This window comes from Capra hircus, chromosome 29, assembly GCF_001704415.2.
Source record: "Capra hircus breed San Clemente chromosome 29, ASM170441v1, whole genome shotgun sequence".
In the NCBI taxonomy this organism is placed as follows: Eukaryota; Metazoa; Chordata; class Mammalia; order Artiodactyla; family Bovidae; genus Capra; species Capra hircus.
The window spans coordinates 18,306,383-18,325,183 of record NC_030836.1 but is presented as its reverse complement, the minus strand read 5'-3'; the positions used below and the strand labels follow the sequence as shown (position 1 = coordinate 18,325,183).

At 40.7% G+C, this 18,801-nt stretch overlaps 1 protein-coding gene across 1 annotated transcript in view; it reads right to left on the bottom strand.

The window, feature by feature from the left end:
• LOC102183041 (glycerophosphodiester phosphodiesterase domain-containing protein 4-like) overlaps positions 587-18,801 on the bottom strand; it is a 166,024-nt gene continuing 147,809 nt past the window's right edge. Inside the window, exons 15-17 of the mRNA XM_018042671.1 lie at positions 16,380-16,462; positions 15,070-15,122; positions 587-1,062 (exon numbers count right to left, since the gene is read on the bottom strand). Of these exons, the coding sequence (XP_017898160.1) occupies positions 587-1,062; positions 15,070-15,122; positions 16,380-16,462 (612 nt within the window). The remainder of the gene's footprint in view (positions 1,063-15,069; positions 15,123-16,379; positions 16,463-18,801) is intronic.

Below are 18,801 nucleotides of genomic sequence, written 5' to 3'. Positions count from 1 at the left end.
CTTCAGGTTGATAAAGCTTTAGACACTTGCTGCGGCTCTGATGCCTCAAGACCTAGAGTCATTGTGTTGGTATGGGATTATGCCCATCACCTCACTGGGGAATCAGTGAACAAGGTATTATAAAGCACCCCACTTCACGCCAGATGACAGAATGCATGTGTGGGATGAGATCTTTGCCCCTGACTCACGCTTATGCCACCTCTCATTCTCAGGATGGCATCACTTTGGCACTTATCCTCTAGTCTTTGTCAGCCTGACTTATCACAGAGGGGTCCAAAGAATACACCATTTACCTTCTGAGTTCCTGAGAGTTGCCTTTATTTGCATGCTGATGTTCACTACAGATGAGATAAAATCTAATACCCAGAGAACCACCAGCTCTAGCTCCAAGATTACAACTATTTTCCCCTTGTTTGTCCCCTTGATATGTACTCTTTAGAGAAAGGCTAGACCAGAATGGTTTTCCTGAGAGCCTCAACAGCTCTTCTGCACTCATTGCCTGACCACTCTCCACTGTCACCATCCTCAGGCATAGAGAAGAAGAGGAAGAAGGGTGCAAGTTGTGATTAATTCTTTGCAGATAGGCTTAGGAGGAGGAGGATGGACTGGATGTGATGAAAACAGAAAGGGATTCCTCGGAAGATTTAGTATTGGAGGGTCTTTCAGTTTGCTTCTGAGGATGAGAGACGTCTATGGAGGAAAATGTTCCATTTGCCTTCACGGCTGATGAAGACTGGAAGATGGTCTCTCTGGCAGACTCCTGGACGGGTGCTTGGATGGATTCAGAGGCCTTCAAGGTGGGGACCAGTTGTCTAATGTTACCCTCGCCAGGCACTGGTGTCTTGATGGTTTTGCTGACTGGCTCTGATTTGCTGGCTTTCTTCATGGGGACTACTGAAACACAGCCAGAGTCTGGGTATTTCCTTACATTCTTGGTTAAAGCTGGGGAGAGGGCTGCGTGAGTCCAAGGAATTTCCGTAACTCGGGAGACAGGATCTATGGGTATACATGAAGGTCCTTGATTCTTACTATTTCCTGTTCGGAGGCTTGTACTCAAAGATTCTATGGGATAGAAAAGACAAAAACACAGATTCCACAAATGTCACTTCTCTAATATTTGCCAGTCACGTGGTAAAATTCTAGTCATCTTTAAAATGTCAGCCCCTCAATTATCATCTCAGATTTTTTTCCACTATTTCTCTCCCTACCCAGACTTTCCTATGGTCTTCAATTCATCAAGGTGCTGGAGTTCGAGATATTGCTTAATTCAGTTTTTAGTTCTAGTAGGTTCTTCAGTTGACTCCTTAAAATTTTTCATATAATAAATGCAAATTAAGGAGTTTTATTTCTTCCTTTATGCCTTTTATTATTTTACTGAACTGGCTAGGATATCCAGTACAAGCCAAATAGAAGAAAGTGGTAAGAGCTGGTATTATTGCTTTACTATTTCTTAAAATTGAAGTATAGTTGATTCACAATGTTGTATTAGTTTCTGGTATACAGCAAACTGATTCAATTATGCATATATACATATATATGTATTCTTTTCAAATTATTTTCCATGAAAGTTTATCAAAGGAAATAGTTCCCTGTGCTATACAGTAGAATCTTGTTGTAGTAGTTTGTATCTGCTAATCTGCTAAATTTCTAATTTATCCTTCCCCGACCACTTCCTTTCCCTTTCGGTAACCATAATTTTGTTTTCTATATCTCTGAGTCTGTTTCTGTTTCATATAGAAGTTCATTTGTTTCACATTTTAGATTCCATATATAAGTGGTATCTTATGGTGTTTGTCTTTTTCTTTCTGACTTAGTATGATCATCTCTAGGTCCATCCATTTTGTTGCAAATATTATTTCATTCTTTTTCATGGCTGAGTAGTATTCCATTATAAATCACATTTTTATCCATTCACCTATCAATGGACATTTAAGTTGCTTCTACATCTTGGCTATTGTAACTAGTCCTGCCATAAACACTGGGGTGCATGTATCTTTTCAATTTGGAATATTGTCCATATTCCCAGGGGTGGGATTACTAAATCACATGGCAACTCTTTTTCTGAGGAACCTCCATACTGTTTTCCATACTGGGTGCATCAATTTACTTTCTTACCACCCATGTAGGAGGGTTTACTTTTCTTGACACCCTCTCCGGCATCTGTTATTTGTACTTTTTAATAATGGCCATTCTGACGGGTTTGAGGTGATACCTCCTTGTAGCTTTGATTTCCATTTCTCTAATAATTAAGTGATACTGAGCATCTTTTCATGTGTCTATTGGCCATCTGTATGTCTTCTTTGGAAAAATGTCTATTTAGGTCTTCTGTCCCTTTTTCACTTGAGTTGTTTTTTTTGTTATTGAGTTGTATGTGCTATTTGTGTATTTTGAAAATTAAGCCCTTTTTAGTTGCATATTTTGCAGTCTGTAGGTTGTCTTTTCACTTTGTTTATGGTTTACTTTGCTATAGAAAAGCTTATGAGTTTGATTAGGTCCCATTTGTTTATTTTTATGTTTAGGTCTTTCCCTTGAAAGACTAACATAAGAAAATATTGGTATGATTTACGTCAGAGAATGTTTTGCCTATATTCTCTTCTAAGACTTTTATGGTGTTATGTCTTAAAATGTTTAAATTTTTAATCTATTTTGGGTTTATTTTTGTGTATGGTGAAAGGGTGTGTTCTAACCTTATTGATTTACATGTGGCTGTTCAGCTTTTCCAACACCACTTACTGAAGAGACTGTCTTTTCTCCATTGTATACTATTGCCTCCTTTGTCAAAGATTAACTGCCTATAGGTGTATGGGTTTATTTCTGAGCTCTCTATTCTGTGCCATTGATCTATATGTTTGTTTTTATGCCATTACCATGATGTTCTGACTACTACAGACTTATAGTGTTGTACAACATCTGGGAGGGTTATGTCCTCCCAGGATTTGTTCTTTTTCCTCTGGATTGCTTTGGTGATTTTGAGTCTTTTATAGATCCATACAAATTTTAGAATTATTTTAGTTCTGTGAAAAATTCATGGGTAATTTGATAAGAATCACATTAAATCTGTAAACTGCTTTGGGGAGTATTGCCATTTGAACAATATTAATTTTTCCAATCCAAGAGCATAGGATATCTTCCCAGTTTTTGAATCACTTTCAATTTTATCAATGTCTTACAGTTGTCAGCATATAAGCCTTTCACCTCCTCAGTCAGGTTTATTCCTAAGTATTTTTTTATACAATTTTAAAAGAAATTGATTTTTACTTTCCTTTTCTCATATTTCATTGTTAAGTTTAAATAAATACAACAGATCACTGTATGCTGCGAGCCAGTGCTCGCAGTCAGCACACAGCGCAGGCGACTGCAAGTCGGCGCACTAAGCACAGGCGCTAAGCTCGGGCGCTGAGCACAGGCGGCTGCGAGCTGGCGCATTAAGTGCAGGCACTAAGTGCAGGCAGCTGCGCACTAAGCGCGGCTGAGAGGAGCTACCCCACATCCGAGGTCACGGGCAGCAGCCTAGAGTGCCAGGCTGCGACGGCGCAGGACCAGCCGAGAGGAGCTACCCTGTGTCTAAGGTCAGTGGCGGCCAGGAGGAGACACCCCGCGTCCGAGGTCAGGGGCGGCGGCCGAGAGGAGCTACCCCACGTCCAAGGTCAGAGGTGGCCGGGAGGAGACATCCCACGTCTGAGGTCAGGGCAGCGGCCAGGAGGAGCTAACCCGCGTCCAAGGCCTGTGGCAGCCGAGAGGAGACACCCCGCGTCCGAGGTCAGGGGTGGCCAGGAGAAGCCACCTCACACCTGAGGCCAGGGGCGGTGACCCTGAGGAGCCACCCCGAGCCCGAGGCCAGGGCAGCAGCTGGGAGAAGCCACACACGCCCGAGGCCAGGGCCGGCAGCCGGGAGGAGCAACCCGAGGAGTGGTGGCTGCGCAGGCACAGGAGGGCCTAGAGGAGCTATCCCATGTTGAAGGTCAGGAATGGCAGCAGTAAGGAGATACCCCACGTCCAAGGTAAGGAGCAGCAGCTGTGCTTTGCTGGAGCAGCCGCGAAGAGATACCCCACGCCCAAGGTAAGAGAAACCCAAGTAAGATGGTAGGTGTTGCAAGAGGGCATCAGAGGACAGACACACTGAAACCATACTCACAGAAAACTAGTCATCCTAACCACACTAGGACTACAGCCTTCTCTAACTCAATGAAACCAAGCCATGCCTGCAGGGCAGCCCAAGACAGGTGGGTCATGGTGGAGAGGTCTGACAGAATGTGGTCCAATGGAGAAGGGAATGGCAAGCCTCTTCAGTATTCTTGCCTTGAGAACCCCATGAAAAGTATGAAAAAGCAAAATGATAGATACCAAAAGAGGAATTCCCCAGGTCATTAGGTGCCCAATATGCTACTGGAGATCAGTGGAGAAATAACTCCAGAAAGAATGAAGGGATGGAGGCAAAGCAAAAACAATACCCAGTTGTGGAAGTGACTGGTGATAGAAGCAAGATTCAATGCTGTAAAAGCAATATTGCATAGGAACCTGGAATGTCAGGTCCATGAATCAAGGCTAACTGGAAGTGGTCAAATAAGAGATGGCAAGGGTGAATGTCGACATTCTAGGAATCAGCGAACTAAAATGGACTGAATGGGTTAATTTAATCAGATGACCATTATATCTACTACTGCGGGCAAGAATCCCTCAGAAGAAATGGAGTAGCCATCATGGTCAACAAGAGTCTGAAATGCAGTACTTGGATGCAATCTCAAAAATGACAGAATGATCTCTGTTCATCTCCAAGGCAAACCATTCAATATCAGAGTTATCCAAGTCTATGCCCCAACCAGTAATGCTGAAGAAACTGAAATTGAATGGATTTATGAAGAACTACAAGACCTTTTAGAACTAACACCCAAAAAAGATGTCCTTTTCATTATAGGGGACTGGAATGCTAAAGTAGGAAGTCAAGAAACACCTGGAGTAACAGGCAAATTTGGCCATGGAATGCGGAATGAAGCAGGGCAAAGACTAATAGAGTTTTGCCAAGAAAATGCACTGGTCATAGCAAACACCCTCTTCCAACAACACAAGAGAAGACTCTACACATGGACATCACTATATGGTCAAAACCGAAATCAGACTGATTATATTCTTTGCAGCCAAAGATGGAGAAGCTCTATACAGTCAACAAAAACAAGACCAGGCGCTGACTGTGGCTCAGATCATGAACTCCTTATTACCAAATTCAGACTCAAATTGAAGAAAGTAGGGAAAATCGCTGGACCATTCAGATATGACCTAAATCAAATCCCTTATGATTATACAGTGGAAGTGAGAAATAGATTTAAGGGCCTAGAATGATATAAAGAGTCCCTGATGAACTATGGAATGAGGTTCGGGATATTGTACAGGAGACAGGGATCAAGACCATCCCCATGGGAAAGAAATGCAAAAAAGCAAAATGGCTGTCTGGGGAGACCTTACAAATAGCTGTGAAAAGAAGAGAGGTAAAAAGCAAAGGAGAAAAGGAAAGATATAAGCATCTGAATGCAGAGTTCCAAAGAATAGCAAGAAGAGATAGGAAAGCCTTCCCCTCAGTGATCAATGCAAAAAAATAGAGGAAAACAAAAGAATGAGAAAGACTAGAGATCTCTTCAAGAAAATTAGATACTAAGGGAACATTTCATGGAAAGATGGGCTCGATAAAGGACAGAAATGGTATGGACCTAACAGAAGCAGAAGATATTAAGAAGAGGTGGCAAGAATACACGGAAGAACTGTACAAAACAGATCTTCACGACCCAGATAATCATGATGATGTGATCACTCATCTAGAGCCAGACATCCTGGAATGTGAAGTCAAGTGGGCCTTAGAAAGCATCACTAAAAACAAAGCTAGTGGAGGTGATGGCATTCCAGTTGAGCTGTTTCAAATCCTGAAAGATGATGCTGTGAAAGTGCTGCACTCAATATGCCAGCAAATCTGGAAAACTCAGCAGCAGCCACAGGACTGGAAAAGGTCAGTTTTCATTCCAATTTCAAAGAAAGGCAATGCCAAAGAGTGCTCAAATTACCGCACAATTGCACTCATCTCACATGCTAGTAAATAATGCTCAAAATTCTCCAAGCCAGGCTTCAGCAATACGTGAACCGTGAACTCCCTGATGTTCAAGCTGGTTTTAGAAAAGGCAGAGGAACAAGAGATCAAATTGCCAACATCCGCTGGATCATAGAAAAAGCAAGAGAGTTCCAGAAAAACATCTGCTTCTGCTTTATTGACTACGCCAAAGCCTTTGACTGTGTGGATCACAAGAAACTGTGGAAAATCCTGAAAGAGATGGGAATACCAGACCACCTAACCTGCCTCTTGAGAAATCTGAATGCAGGTCAGGAATCAACAGTTAGAACTGGACATAGAACAACAGACTGGTTCCAATTAGGAAAAGGAGTATGTCAAGGCTGTATATTGTCACCCTGCTTATTTAACTTCTATGCAGAGTACATCATGAGACACGCTGTACTGGAAGAAACACAGGCTGGAATCAAGATTGCCGGGAGAAATCTCAATAACCTCAGATATGCAGATGACACCACCCTAATAGCAGAATGTGAAGAGGAGCTAAAAAGCCTCCTGATGAAAGTGAAAGAGGAGAGTGAAAAAGTGGGCTTAAAACTCAACATTCAGAAAACAAAGATCATGGCATCCGGTCCCATCACTTCATGGGAAATAGATGGGGAAACAGTAGAAACAGTGTCAGACTTTATTTCCGTGGGCTCCAAAAGCACTGCAGATAGTGACTGCAGCCATGAAATTAAAAGATGCTTACTCCTTGGAAGAAAAGTTATGACCAACCTAGATAGTATATTCAAAAGCAGAGACATTACTTTGCCGGCTAAGGTCCGTCTATTCAAGGCTATGGTTTTTCCAGTAGTCATGTATGGATGTGAGAGTTGGACTGTGAAGAAGGCTGAGTGCCGAAGAATTGATGCTTTTGAACTGTGGTGTTGGAGAAGACTCTTGAGAGTCCCTTGGACTGCAAGGAGATCCAACCAGTCCATTCTGAAGGAGATCAGCCCTGGGTTTCTTTGGAAGGAATGATGCTAAAGCTGAAGCTCCAGTACTTTGGCCACCTCATGCGAAGAGTTGACTCATTGGAAGACTCTGATGCTGGGAGGGATTGGGGGCAGGAGGAGAAGGGGACGACAAAGGATGAGATGGCTGGATGGCATCACGGACTCGATGGACATGAATCTGAGTGAACTCCGGGAGATGGTGAGGACAGGGAGGCCTGGCGTGCTGCAATTCATGGAGTGGCAAAGAGTCGGACACGACTGAGTGACTGAACTGAACTGTATGTTAATCCTATACTCTGCCACCTTGTTGGATTCATTTATCAGTTCTAGTAGTTTTTGTATGGAGTCTTTAGGGTTTTCTATATATAGTATCACATCATAGTAAAATGACCATTCTACCTCTTCCAATTTAGAAACTTATTTTTCTCTTTCTTATCTAACTGCTGTGGCTAGGACTTTCAATAGTATATTGAATACAAGTGCTGAGAGTGGACATCCTTGTCTTGTTCTAGATTTTAGAAGGAAGGCTTTAAGCTTTCACCACTGAGTATTGTGTTGGCTGCAGGCTTGTCATAAATGGCTTTATTATCTTAAGATATATTTCCTCTATACCTACTTTGGTAAGAGTTTTTATCATGAATGGATGTTGAATTTTGTCAAATGTTTTTTCTCCATCATATATCATATTGGCAATCTCTCTCTTATCTTACTACAAGTTTATAAATTTTATTAATCATCTCAAGAACAAACTTTTTCTCTGTTTGTATCTTTTCTAAGTCTTTGATTCCTGCTGTCTTTATTATCTCCTTTTACTTAAAAAATATTTACTTAATTTTTTTCTAGATTTTTAAGGTAGAAACAATGAATACTAAACCAATCTTTCTTCTAAGATTTAAACTTATAAATTTCTCTGTAAGGCCTGCTTTAGCTATACCACAAAACTTTTGCTACTGTACGTGCATTATCCTTTAAAGTATTTTCCAACCTCTTTTTGTTTAATTTATTTAATTGGAGGCTACTTACTTTACAATATTGAGGTGGTTTTGCCATACATTGACATGAATTCACCACGGGTGTATGTGTGTTCCCCATCCTGAACCCCCCTCACACCTCCCTCCCCATACTATCCCTCTGGGTCATCCAAGTACACCAGCCCTGAGCACCCTGTCTCATGCAATGAACCTGGACTGGCGGTCTGTTTCACATATGATAATATACATGTTTCAATGCTATTCTCTCAAATCACCCCACCCTCGCCTTCTCCCTCAGAGTCCAAAAGACTGTTCTATACATCTGTGTCTCTTTTGCTGTCTCGCATACAGGGTTATCATTACCATCTTTCTAAATTCCATATATATGCATTAGTATACTGTATTGGTGTTTTTCTTTCTGGCTTACTTCACTCTGTATAATAGGCTCCAGTTTCATCCACCTCATTAGAATTGATTCAAATGTATTCTTTTTAATGGCTGAGTAATACTCTGTTGTGTATATGTACCACAGCTTTCTTTTCCATTCGTCTGCTGAAAATCCCATGGACCGAGGAGCCTGGTAGGCTGCAGTCCATGGCAGTTGCTAAGAGTCAGACACGATTGAGCGACTTCACTTTCACTTTTCACTTTCATGCACTGGAGAAGGAAATGGCAACCCACTCCAGTGTTCTTGCCTGGAGAATCCCAGGGACGGGGGAGCCTGGTGGGCTGCCGTCTATGGGGTCGCACAGAGTCAGACACGACTGAAGCGACTTAGCAGCAGCAGCAGCTGATGAACACTGATGTTATTTCCATGTCCTGGCTATTATAAACAGTGCTGCAATGAACACTGGGGTACATGTCTCTTTCAATTCTGGTTTCCTCGGTGTGTATGCCCAGAAGTGGGATTGCTGGGTCATAAGGCAGTTCTTTCCAGCTTTTTAAGGAATCTCCACACTGTTCTCCATAGTGGCTGTACTAGTTTGCATTCCCACCAACAGTGCAAGAGGGTTCCCTTTTCTCCACACCCTCTCCAACACTTATTGCTTGTAGACTTTGGGATAGTAGCCATTCTGACTGGCGTGAAATGGTACCTCACTGTGGTTTTGATTTGCATTTCTCTGAAAATGAGTGATGTTGAACATCTTTTCATGTGTTTGTTACCCATCTGTATGTCTTCTTTGGAGAAATGTCTGTTTAGTTCTTTGCCCCATTTTTTGATTGGGTCGTTTATTTTTCTGGAATTGAGCTGCAGGAGTTGCTTGTATATTTTTGAGATTCTTTGTCTGTTGCTTCATTTGCTATTATTTTCTCCCATTCTGAAGGCTGTCTTTTCACCGTGCTTATAGTTTCCTTTGTTGTGCAAAACCTTTTAAGTTTAATTAGGTCCCATATATTTATTTTTGCTTTTATTTCCATTACTCAGGGAGATGGGTCATAGAGGATCATGCTGTGATTTATGTCAGAGAGTGTTTTGCCTATGTTTTCCTCTAGGAATTTTATAGTTTCTGGTCTTATGTTTAGATCTTTAATCCATTTTGAGTTTATTTTTGTGTATGGTATTAGAAAGTGTTCTAGTTTCATTCTTTTACAAGTGGTTGACTACTTTTCCCAGCACCACTTGTTAAAGAGATTGTCTTTTCTCCACTGTATATTCTTGCCTTCTTTGTCAAAGATAAAGTGTCCATAGGGGCATGGTTTTATCTCTGGGCTTTCTATTTTGTTCCATTGATCTACATTTCTGTCTTTGGGCCAGTACCATACTGTTGATGACTGTGGCTTTGTAGTAGAGCCTGAAGTCAGGCAGGTTCATTCCTCCAGTTCCATTCTTCTTTCTCAAGATTGCTTTGGCTATTCGAGTTTTTTTGTATTTCCATACAAATTGTGAAATTATTTGTTCTAGTTCTGTGAAAAATACTGTTGGTAGCTTGATAGGGATTGCATTCAGTCTATAGATTGCTTTGGATAATATACTCATTTTCACTATATTGATTCTTTTAATCCATGAACATGGTATATTTCTCCATCTATATGTGTCCTCTTTGATTTCCTTCATCAGTGTTTTATAGTTTTCTATATATAGGTCTTTTGTTTCTTTAGGTAGATATATTCCTAAATATTTTATTCTTTTTGTTGCACTGGTGACTGGAACTGTTTCTTTAATTTCTCTTTCTGTTTTCTCATTGTTAGTGTATAGGAATGCAAGGGGTTTCTGTGTGTTGATTTTATATCCTGAAACTTTACTATATTCACTGATTAGCTCTAGTAATTTTCTGGTGGAGTCTTTAGGTTTTTTTATGTAGAGGATCATGTCATCTGCAAAGAGTGAGAGTTTTACTTCTTCTTTTCCAATCAACCTCCTTTATGATTTATTGCTTTTAATACTCAGTGTTTAAGAAATACACTAATTTCTGGAATCTAGAGGTATTTATGGATGTCATATTAATGTTTGTCTCTAATTTAATTTTGCTGTGGTGATGGAAGATATTCTGTAAGATTTCAGTCTTCTGAAATTCATCTATTGATGACACTTTCTACATCTTTTTATTTTATGCATTCCTTAATTACTGAAATTTTACATATTTTTACTACTTTTGTCTTTTAATTTTAATGCTTATCTTATAAATGATTGAACCCCTGCCTGTATTATATATGTATATTTTCCAGTGAGATTTTAATTACTGCATGTTTTCTTATTATCATTTAGTGTCATTCCTTTTCAGTTTAGAGAAGTCCCTTTAATATTTCATGCAGAACAAGTATAGTGGCAATAAACTTCTTTAGCTTTTGTTTATCCTAAAAACTCTAAATCTCTCCTTAACTCTGAATGTTAAACTAGCTGTGCAGAGTCTGTGATGGGAAGTTTTTTCCTTTCAGCACTTTGAGTATATCATGACACTCCTTTATTATCCAGAGTTACTTTTTTTCTCTTGCTGCTTTAAGGATTCTCTTTATTCTTAACTTCTACCATTTTAGTTGCAATGTGTCTTATGTGTGTGTCTCTTTGGGTTCTTCTTATTCATAGCTCTTTGGGCTTCCTGGACCCAGAGGTCTGTTTGCTTCCCCAGATTAGGAAATATTTTAGTCACTATTTCTTAAAATAATTTTTCTGGTCCTTTCTTTCTTCGCCTTCTGTGACCCATATAATGCAAATGTTATTCCACACAATGTTGTCCTAAAGGCAACATATGGTATCTTCACTTTTGAAAATTCTTCATTTTGCTGCTCTGTCTGAGGGAGTCCCACCATTTTATCTTTTAGCTCACTCATTCGTTTTTCCACCTCATCTACGCTGCTGTTGAGCACCTCTAGTGTATTTTTCAGTTTAGTCATAACTTCTCTTTGGTACTATATTTTCTATCTCACTGTTAAAGTTCTCACTATGTTTATCCTTTCCTGAGTTTGATGAGCTATTTATGATCATTATACTGAAGCCCATCAGGTGGACTGCTTATCTCAGTTTCATTTAGTTTTTTTTTTTCTGAGGTTTCTGTCTTGTTCATTTGATTGGACTATATTCCTCTGCCCCCTCATTTTCCTTTTCTGTTTCTTTCTATGAATTAGGTAAATCAGCTGTCTCTCCCAGGCTGTTGAAGGGATTGTCATGTACTCTATTTGAAGAAACATGCCAGGTACACTTGAAAATACTGTATATTCTGTAGTTCTTGGGTAAAATGTTATATGCCAGTTAGGTCAAAGTGGCTGAAAGTGTTCAGACTTCTATATTTATTCTTGTTTTTTGTGTTTAATTGGTATTTTAAGTACTAAGTGAAAAATATTAAAATCTTCAACTATGATCTCTCTTTCAGTTGCTGACTAACATGTTCGGAAACTCTTTTACTAACTGAAAACAGTTATAACTACAATGTCTTCCCTGATATACTGACATTTTCATCATTATAAAATCTTTGTTTCCAGTAATTTTCCATGTTTTAAAGTTTATTTTTTCAGAAAATATTTTTTATATTTATTGTTTACATGGCATATCACTGTCCCATCCTTTCACTCTGTAATCTATTTGAAACTTTGTATTTGAAACATTTGTATTGTAGACAGCATATGGTTGGGTCTTGCTTTCTTCCTATCTTACATGAAGTCTTTACTTTTGAGTATTTGTTTCATTGATATTTAATGATTAACAAAGTAGTTGAATTAATGATGACCATGTTTCAACTTGTCTCCTAACTGTTTCATACGTTATTTTTCCTTCTTTTGTCCTTTTTTCTCTGAATTCACCTGCTCTAAAGAGATATTCTCCTGCTGGCATTGAAGAAAAATCTGCCACATTTTGAGAGGACAAAATGATGAGGACTGGATACAGTTTCTAAACTCAAATCAAAACCCAGTCAACAGTAATCATGAAAACAGGAGCACTTTAGTCCGACAACTTTAAGGAACTAAATCAGTCAATAACCAGTGATCTTGTAAGTAGAATCTAAGTCTCAGATGAGATTGCTGCCGAGGTGAACACCTCAATGTTAGCCTGGTGAGACTCTATGAAGAGGGCCAGACAAACATATGCTTAGACTCCTGACCCACACAAACTCTGAGATGATAAATCTGTGTTGTACTGAGCTACCAAATTTGTGGTAATTTGTTCTGCATCAATAAAAACCTAATATATACAGAAATGTAATCTATCCAAATGAAGCACAGACATTAAACAGGCTAAAAATAAAAATGAACCGAGTTTTGCTAACTTATGGGAAACTAAGAAAGAAGATAGAGGCAAAAAAAATTCTGAAAATCAAAGACTGAAAAAAACTATACTCTGATCTAAAGATCTCTGAAAACTCTAAGCAGGATGAACACACACACACACACTCACTCATATACACACTTAAACACAACAAAATAAACTATAACAAAATTACTGAAAACCAATAATAAAAGAAGCAACCTTAAAAAGCAGCCAGAGAAAAAGGACATATTACCAGTAGATGAACAATGATTTTTTAAATGGAAGATGTTTTTATAAGACTTATCATAAAAACTATATGAGACAGAAGACAAAGGATGAACTTCTTTAAAGGGCTGGAAAATGTATCCTAAAGCTAAGGAGGTGATGAAAGCCATCTGGAGGCAGCATTAGGTGCAGCAGTATATGCCCATCTCGGAGGTGGTCATGGTACAAGATGTGAATTATGCTTAAGTGTTCAAAGCTCTGTTCTCCTCAACCTAAATGAATCTGGGCTGTGGTTTTGGCTTCTTTTCGGTCATCTTTGTACCTTTTCTGATTCTGAACTCGGCCCCAACCCTTCTAGGAGTTGGGGTGAGCCCCTAGAAGTGTCTCTTGGAGGTACTCAAACAGCTTTTCAACACATTTACGTAGATTAAAAAAAAAAATTGGTTTCTCTAAATGGGCAACTGGAAACGCTATAAAAAACAGGAAAATTTTCAATTTATTTCTTATTGACCTTATTTCTTTATCATAATTTCAACATGGTGTGAAGCTGAGGTCAAGTTAACTGCACTTTCTAAGGCATTTTAGATATGTCTTTTATCCAAATTTAAACAGACCTTAGAGTTTTCCTTGAAAACTTCTCTCATTCATGCATTCCTCAGCTATTCCATATTCTGTTCATTTCTTCACTGGATTATTGTTACAGGCTGAATTCTGTGCCCCACATTGATATGTTGAAGCCATAATCTCCAGCGCCTGAAAGTCTAACTATATATGGAAACTGGGCCTTTGAAAAGGTAGCTAAAACGAGGCCAATGGGGTGGGCCCTGATTCAATCTGACTAGGGTAGAAAAAATTTGAACACACAGAGATATACTGGGCAGTGGTGGGTAGAAGTGTGTGCACAGAAGAAAGGCTATGTGAGGACACAGCAAGAAAGTGGCTATCTGCAACCAAAGAAAGAGGCTTCAGAATAAACCAAACGTGCTGATACATTGATCTTTCACCTCTACCCTCCACAACTATGAAAAGAATCAACTTCTGTTATTTAAGCCCCCTCAGTTCAGTTCAGTTCAGTTCAGTCACTCAGTCATGTCCAACTCTTTGCGACCCCATGAATCGCAGCACGCCAGGTCTCCCTGTCCATCACCAACTTCCGGAGTTCACTCAGACTCTCGCCCATCGAGTCAATGATGCCATCTAGCCATCTCATCCTCTGTCGTCCCCTTCTCCTCCTGTGGTATTCTGTTTTCATAGCCCTAGTGTACTAATATAACTACTAAAAATCGTAAGGGAACTGGAACATGGCCTTCAGACTTCTTACTAGCTAGCAGAGTGATCCAAAAATCCATAGAACTCAGAGTTACTTGAGATCTCTCAGTCCCTTAAGGAATTTGAGTGAATATGGCTTAAACCTTTAGTTTCACAGAATGAAAATCCATTTCTTTTCATTTATTTCATTTAATTCCCTTTCATTTGAGTTGTTCTGCTGAATAAGTTGTTCTGCTATTCTATCCTTTTACACAGAAGTCTAAGCATATTGCTGCCTTGTTTGAAACTCATTTGCCATCTCCTGATTGCTTATATGCAAAGCCTATGTTCTTTTCAGCATGCCCCCTCCACAATTTTCTCTCTCCACCTTCCAACATACATATCACAACTAAAGTCACCTACAGCACCCAGCCCTGATGAGCGTGGCAGCCTCACTGTCTTATACCTAGGCATTTGGCCCAAAGGTATCAATTGCTATGCCTTTGCCTACTTCCTCACCACTCTCTGTGGGCCAGTCCTCTCGTCTCTTGATCCACCCTCCATAGACAACTTTAAGTTCCTTCAGTCTCTCTCACAGTGCTTGGCACAAAGTGGATACTCAATAACTATGTGATAATAAATGAACCAGTGAACAAAAAATATCAATTTCAAAACCTTCCAAGGAGTGTCAACACTTAGAAGATAAAAGTCCACAATGAATCCTGATGCCAGGGGCCCCCAGAATCTGTGCCCAACCTATTTATCCCAACTTCTTGGTGGTCCCCACTCCCCAATTTCAGACCTCCTTCAACTCTTGTCAGAAACATTAGGGCAGGCCCAGAATCCTGGAGGAAATGGGTAGGGATAATGAGTGGGCTAGGCCTCTAACTTTACCTGTGTGAATGCTGGTGCTCTTGAGGAATTTTTCTTGTTTGCTCTCTTTCCACCTGGAAGGAAGCAGAGTATCCATGAGCCTCATGGATCTACTCCAAAACAGGCAACAATTCAAGGCAGTGGCCAGAAAAGAACATTATCCAGTTAAATTCTATGTTAAACAGATGGTTTGTAGTTTCCTCCTTTTTAAAGGATAACTCAAATGAGGAAAAAATGGGCATGATGAGATCTAAAGACCATGGTCTCCTCTAGCTAAAAATTCTTCTACCAGATGTTCCATCTCCCACCCTGAACTCTGGAATCTTGTAGCATTTTCCCCTCAAGAATTCTCGAATGTCATTTTCTCAGACAAATACAAAAACTATGGCCTGGAAAGGGGCAGTGATTTCCCCAGGGTCACCCAGCAACTATGGGAAAAGCCAGGACCAAAACCCGGGTCTCCTGGAGGGTGAGGTTGCTCTTTACACAGCACCCTGTGAACCATCCTGTGGAAGGTGGGAAGGGGGAGGCACTTGTTCTGAACAGCCTTCAACTCCAGTTTCTCCCAACTGATCCACAGGGGATCTGCAGTATCAGGCTTTGATTAAGCTTTAGCTATATCAGTCACTCCGGAGAAGGCAATGGCACCCCACTCCAGTACTCTTGCCTGGGAAATCCCATGGATGGAGGAGCCTGGTAAGCTACAGTCCATGGGGTCCCAAAGAGTCAGACACTACTGAGCGACTTCACTTTCACTTTTCACTTTCATGCAATGGAGAAGGAAATGGCAACCCACTCCAGTGTTCTTGCCTGGAGAATCCCAAGGACAGGAGCCTGGTGGGCTGCTGTCTATGGGGTCGCACAGAGTCAGACACAACTGACGTGACTTAGAAGAAGAAGAAGATGTCAGTCACTCAGTGGCATCTGACTCTTTGTGACACCATGAACTGTATCCCCCCAGGCTTCCCTGTTCATGGAATTCTCCAAGCAAGAATACTGGAGGGAATTGTTCCCTTCTCCAGAGGATCTTCCCAACAAAGGGGTCAAATCCAGGTCTCCTGTATTGTAGGCAAATTGTTTACTATCTGAGCCACCAGGGAAGCCTGTGAGAGTCCTTATTCTTGGAATATGGTCTCAGGTAGAGGCAGGAGAAGGGGTGTGAAGGCAGCACGAAAAGAAATCGGAGGTTCCGATGAGAAAACACTGTCTCCCTGAGGACTTGCCACATGAGATTATGGGACGAATGTAACTGTTTTCCTTCAAATTTCCTTAAAACGATTTATATTTTTATTTGGGGGAAAAATCATATAAAATTACAAATATATGCTTACCAATGAAAATAAAATATGGCAACAATGAAAACTGCAGAAAGAATATCCATGAGAATCCACACAAGCAAATAGTACTTTGGTGTCTGCAAAGCAGAGAACACAGTTAAGGACTGACAGCTGGAAGGGAATGTAGATCATGTGGGTCAGGTCCCTTGCTTGGCTGTCAGGGATGGAGCAGGGTCAGAGCAGGGAGAGGAACCTTGATTGCTGAGGTTGGTGTCTAACACAGAGAATACCTGCTGCCAACCTAACATGTAATCTCCCCTTACATGTGCTGAGGTCTCTACAAGGACTAAAACACTTCACACACTTCATTTCCCTGGACGGTCAACAGAGGTCTGAGGGAGTCGCAGAGATGTCACAGAGCAACTCTTCTCTGGATGCAGGACTACAAACCAAGATTCTTGGCTTCCAGTGCTCTATGTGTTCATGGCACAGCTTCCCAAACCTGGCTGTGCATCCAAAGACAGAGCCGCAGCCTTTCTTACTACAGCTTCCTGGGCCTCACTACAGACTCAGAAGTTAGAATTTCAGCATTTTTTTACAAGCTTCCCAGGAATAAGCAAACAGTAATTGAACTAGAATCCTTCTTCTAAATTGTCATGTTTCAAATCAGTTCAGTTCAGTCACTCAGTTGTGTTCGACTCTGCAACCCCATGAATCACAGCATGCCAGGCCTCCCTGTCCATCGCCAACTCCCGGAGTCTACCCAAACCCATGTCCATTGAGTCGGTGATGCCATCCAGCCATCTCATCCTCTGTCGTCCCCTTCTCCTCCTGCCCCAATCCCTCCCAGCATCAGGGTCTTTTCCAATGAGTCAACTCTTCCATCAGGTGGCAAAGTATTGGATTTCAGCCTCAACATCAGGCCTTTCAATGAACATCCAGGACTGATCACCTTTAGGATGGACTGGTTGGACCTCCTTGCAGTCCAAGGGACTCTCAAGAGTCTTCTCCTACACAACCACTCAAAAGCATCAATTATCTGGTGCTCAGCTTACTTCACCATCCAAATCTCACATCCATACATGACCACTGGAAAAACCATAGCCTTGATTGACAGACCTCTGTTGGCAAATTAATGACTCTGCTTTTAAATATGCTATCTAGGTTGGTCATAACTTTCCTTCCAAGGAGTAAGCGCCTTTTAATTTCATGGCTGCAGTCACCATCTGCAGTGATTTTGGAGCCCCCCAAAATAAAGTCTGACACTGTTACCACTGTTTCCCCATCTATTTCCCATGAAGTGATGGGACTGGATGCCATGATTTTAGTTTTTTGAATGTTGAACTTTAAGCCAGCTTTTTCACTCTCCTCCTTCACTTTCATCAAGAGGCTTTTTAGTTCCTCTTCACTTTCTGCCATAAGGGTGGCATCGTATGCATATCTGAGATCATTGATATTTCTCCCGGCAATCTTGATTCTAGCTTGTGCTTCTTCCAGTCCAGAGTTTCTCATGATGTACTCTGCATATAAGTTAAATAAGCAGGGTGACAATATACAGCCTTGATGTACTCCTTTTCCTATTTGGAACCAGTCTGTTGTTCCATGTCCAGTTCTAACTGTTGCTTCCTGACCTGCATACAGGTTTCTCAAGAGACAGGTCAGGTGGTCTGGTATTCCCATCTCTTGAAGAATTTTCCACAGTTTATTGTGATCCACACAGTCAAAGGCTTTGGCATAGTCAATAAAGCAGAAATAGATGTTTTTCTGGAACTCTCTCGCTTTTTCCATGATCCAGTAGATGTTGGCAATTTGATCTCTGGTTCCTCTGCCTTTTCTAAAACCAGCTGAACATCTGAAAGTTCACGGATCACGTACTGCTAAAGCCTGGCTTGGGGAATTTTGAGCATTACTTTACTAGCATGTGAGATGAGTGCAATTGTGTGGTAGTTTGAGCATTCTTTCGCATTGCCTTTCTTTGAGATTGGAATGAAAACTGACCTTTTCCAGTCCTGTGGCCACTGCTGAGTTGTCCAAATTTGCGGGCATATTGAATGCAGCACTTTCACAGCATCATCTTTCAGGATTTGAAATAGCTCAACTGGAATGCCATCACCTCCACTAGCTTTGTTCATAGTGATGCTTTCTAAGGCCCATTTGACTTCACATTCCAGGATGTCTGGCTCTTGGTGAGTGATCACACTATTGTGATTATCTGGGTTATGAAGCTCTTTTTTGCACAGTTCTCCTGTGTTTTCTTGCCACCTCTTCTTATCTTCTGCTTCTGTTAGGTCCATACCATTTCTGTCCTTTATCGAGTCCATCTTTGCATGAAATGTTCCCTTGGTATCTCTAATTTTCTTGAAGAGATCTCTAGTCTTTCCCATTCTGTTGTTTTCCTCTATTTCTTTGCATTGATTGCCAAGGAAGGCTTTCTTATCTCTCCTTGCTATTCTTTGAAACTCTGCATTCAGATGCT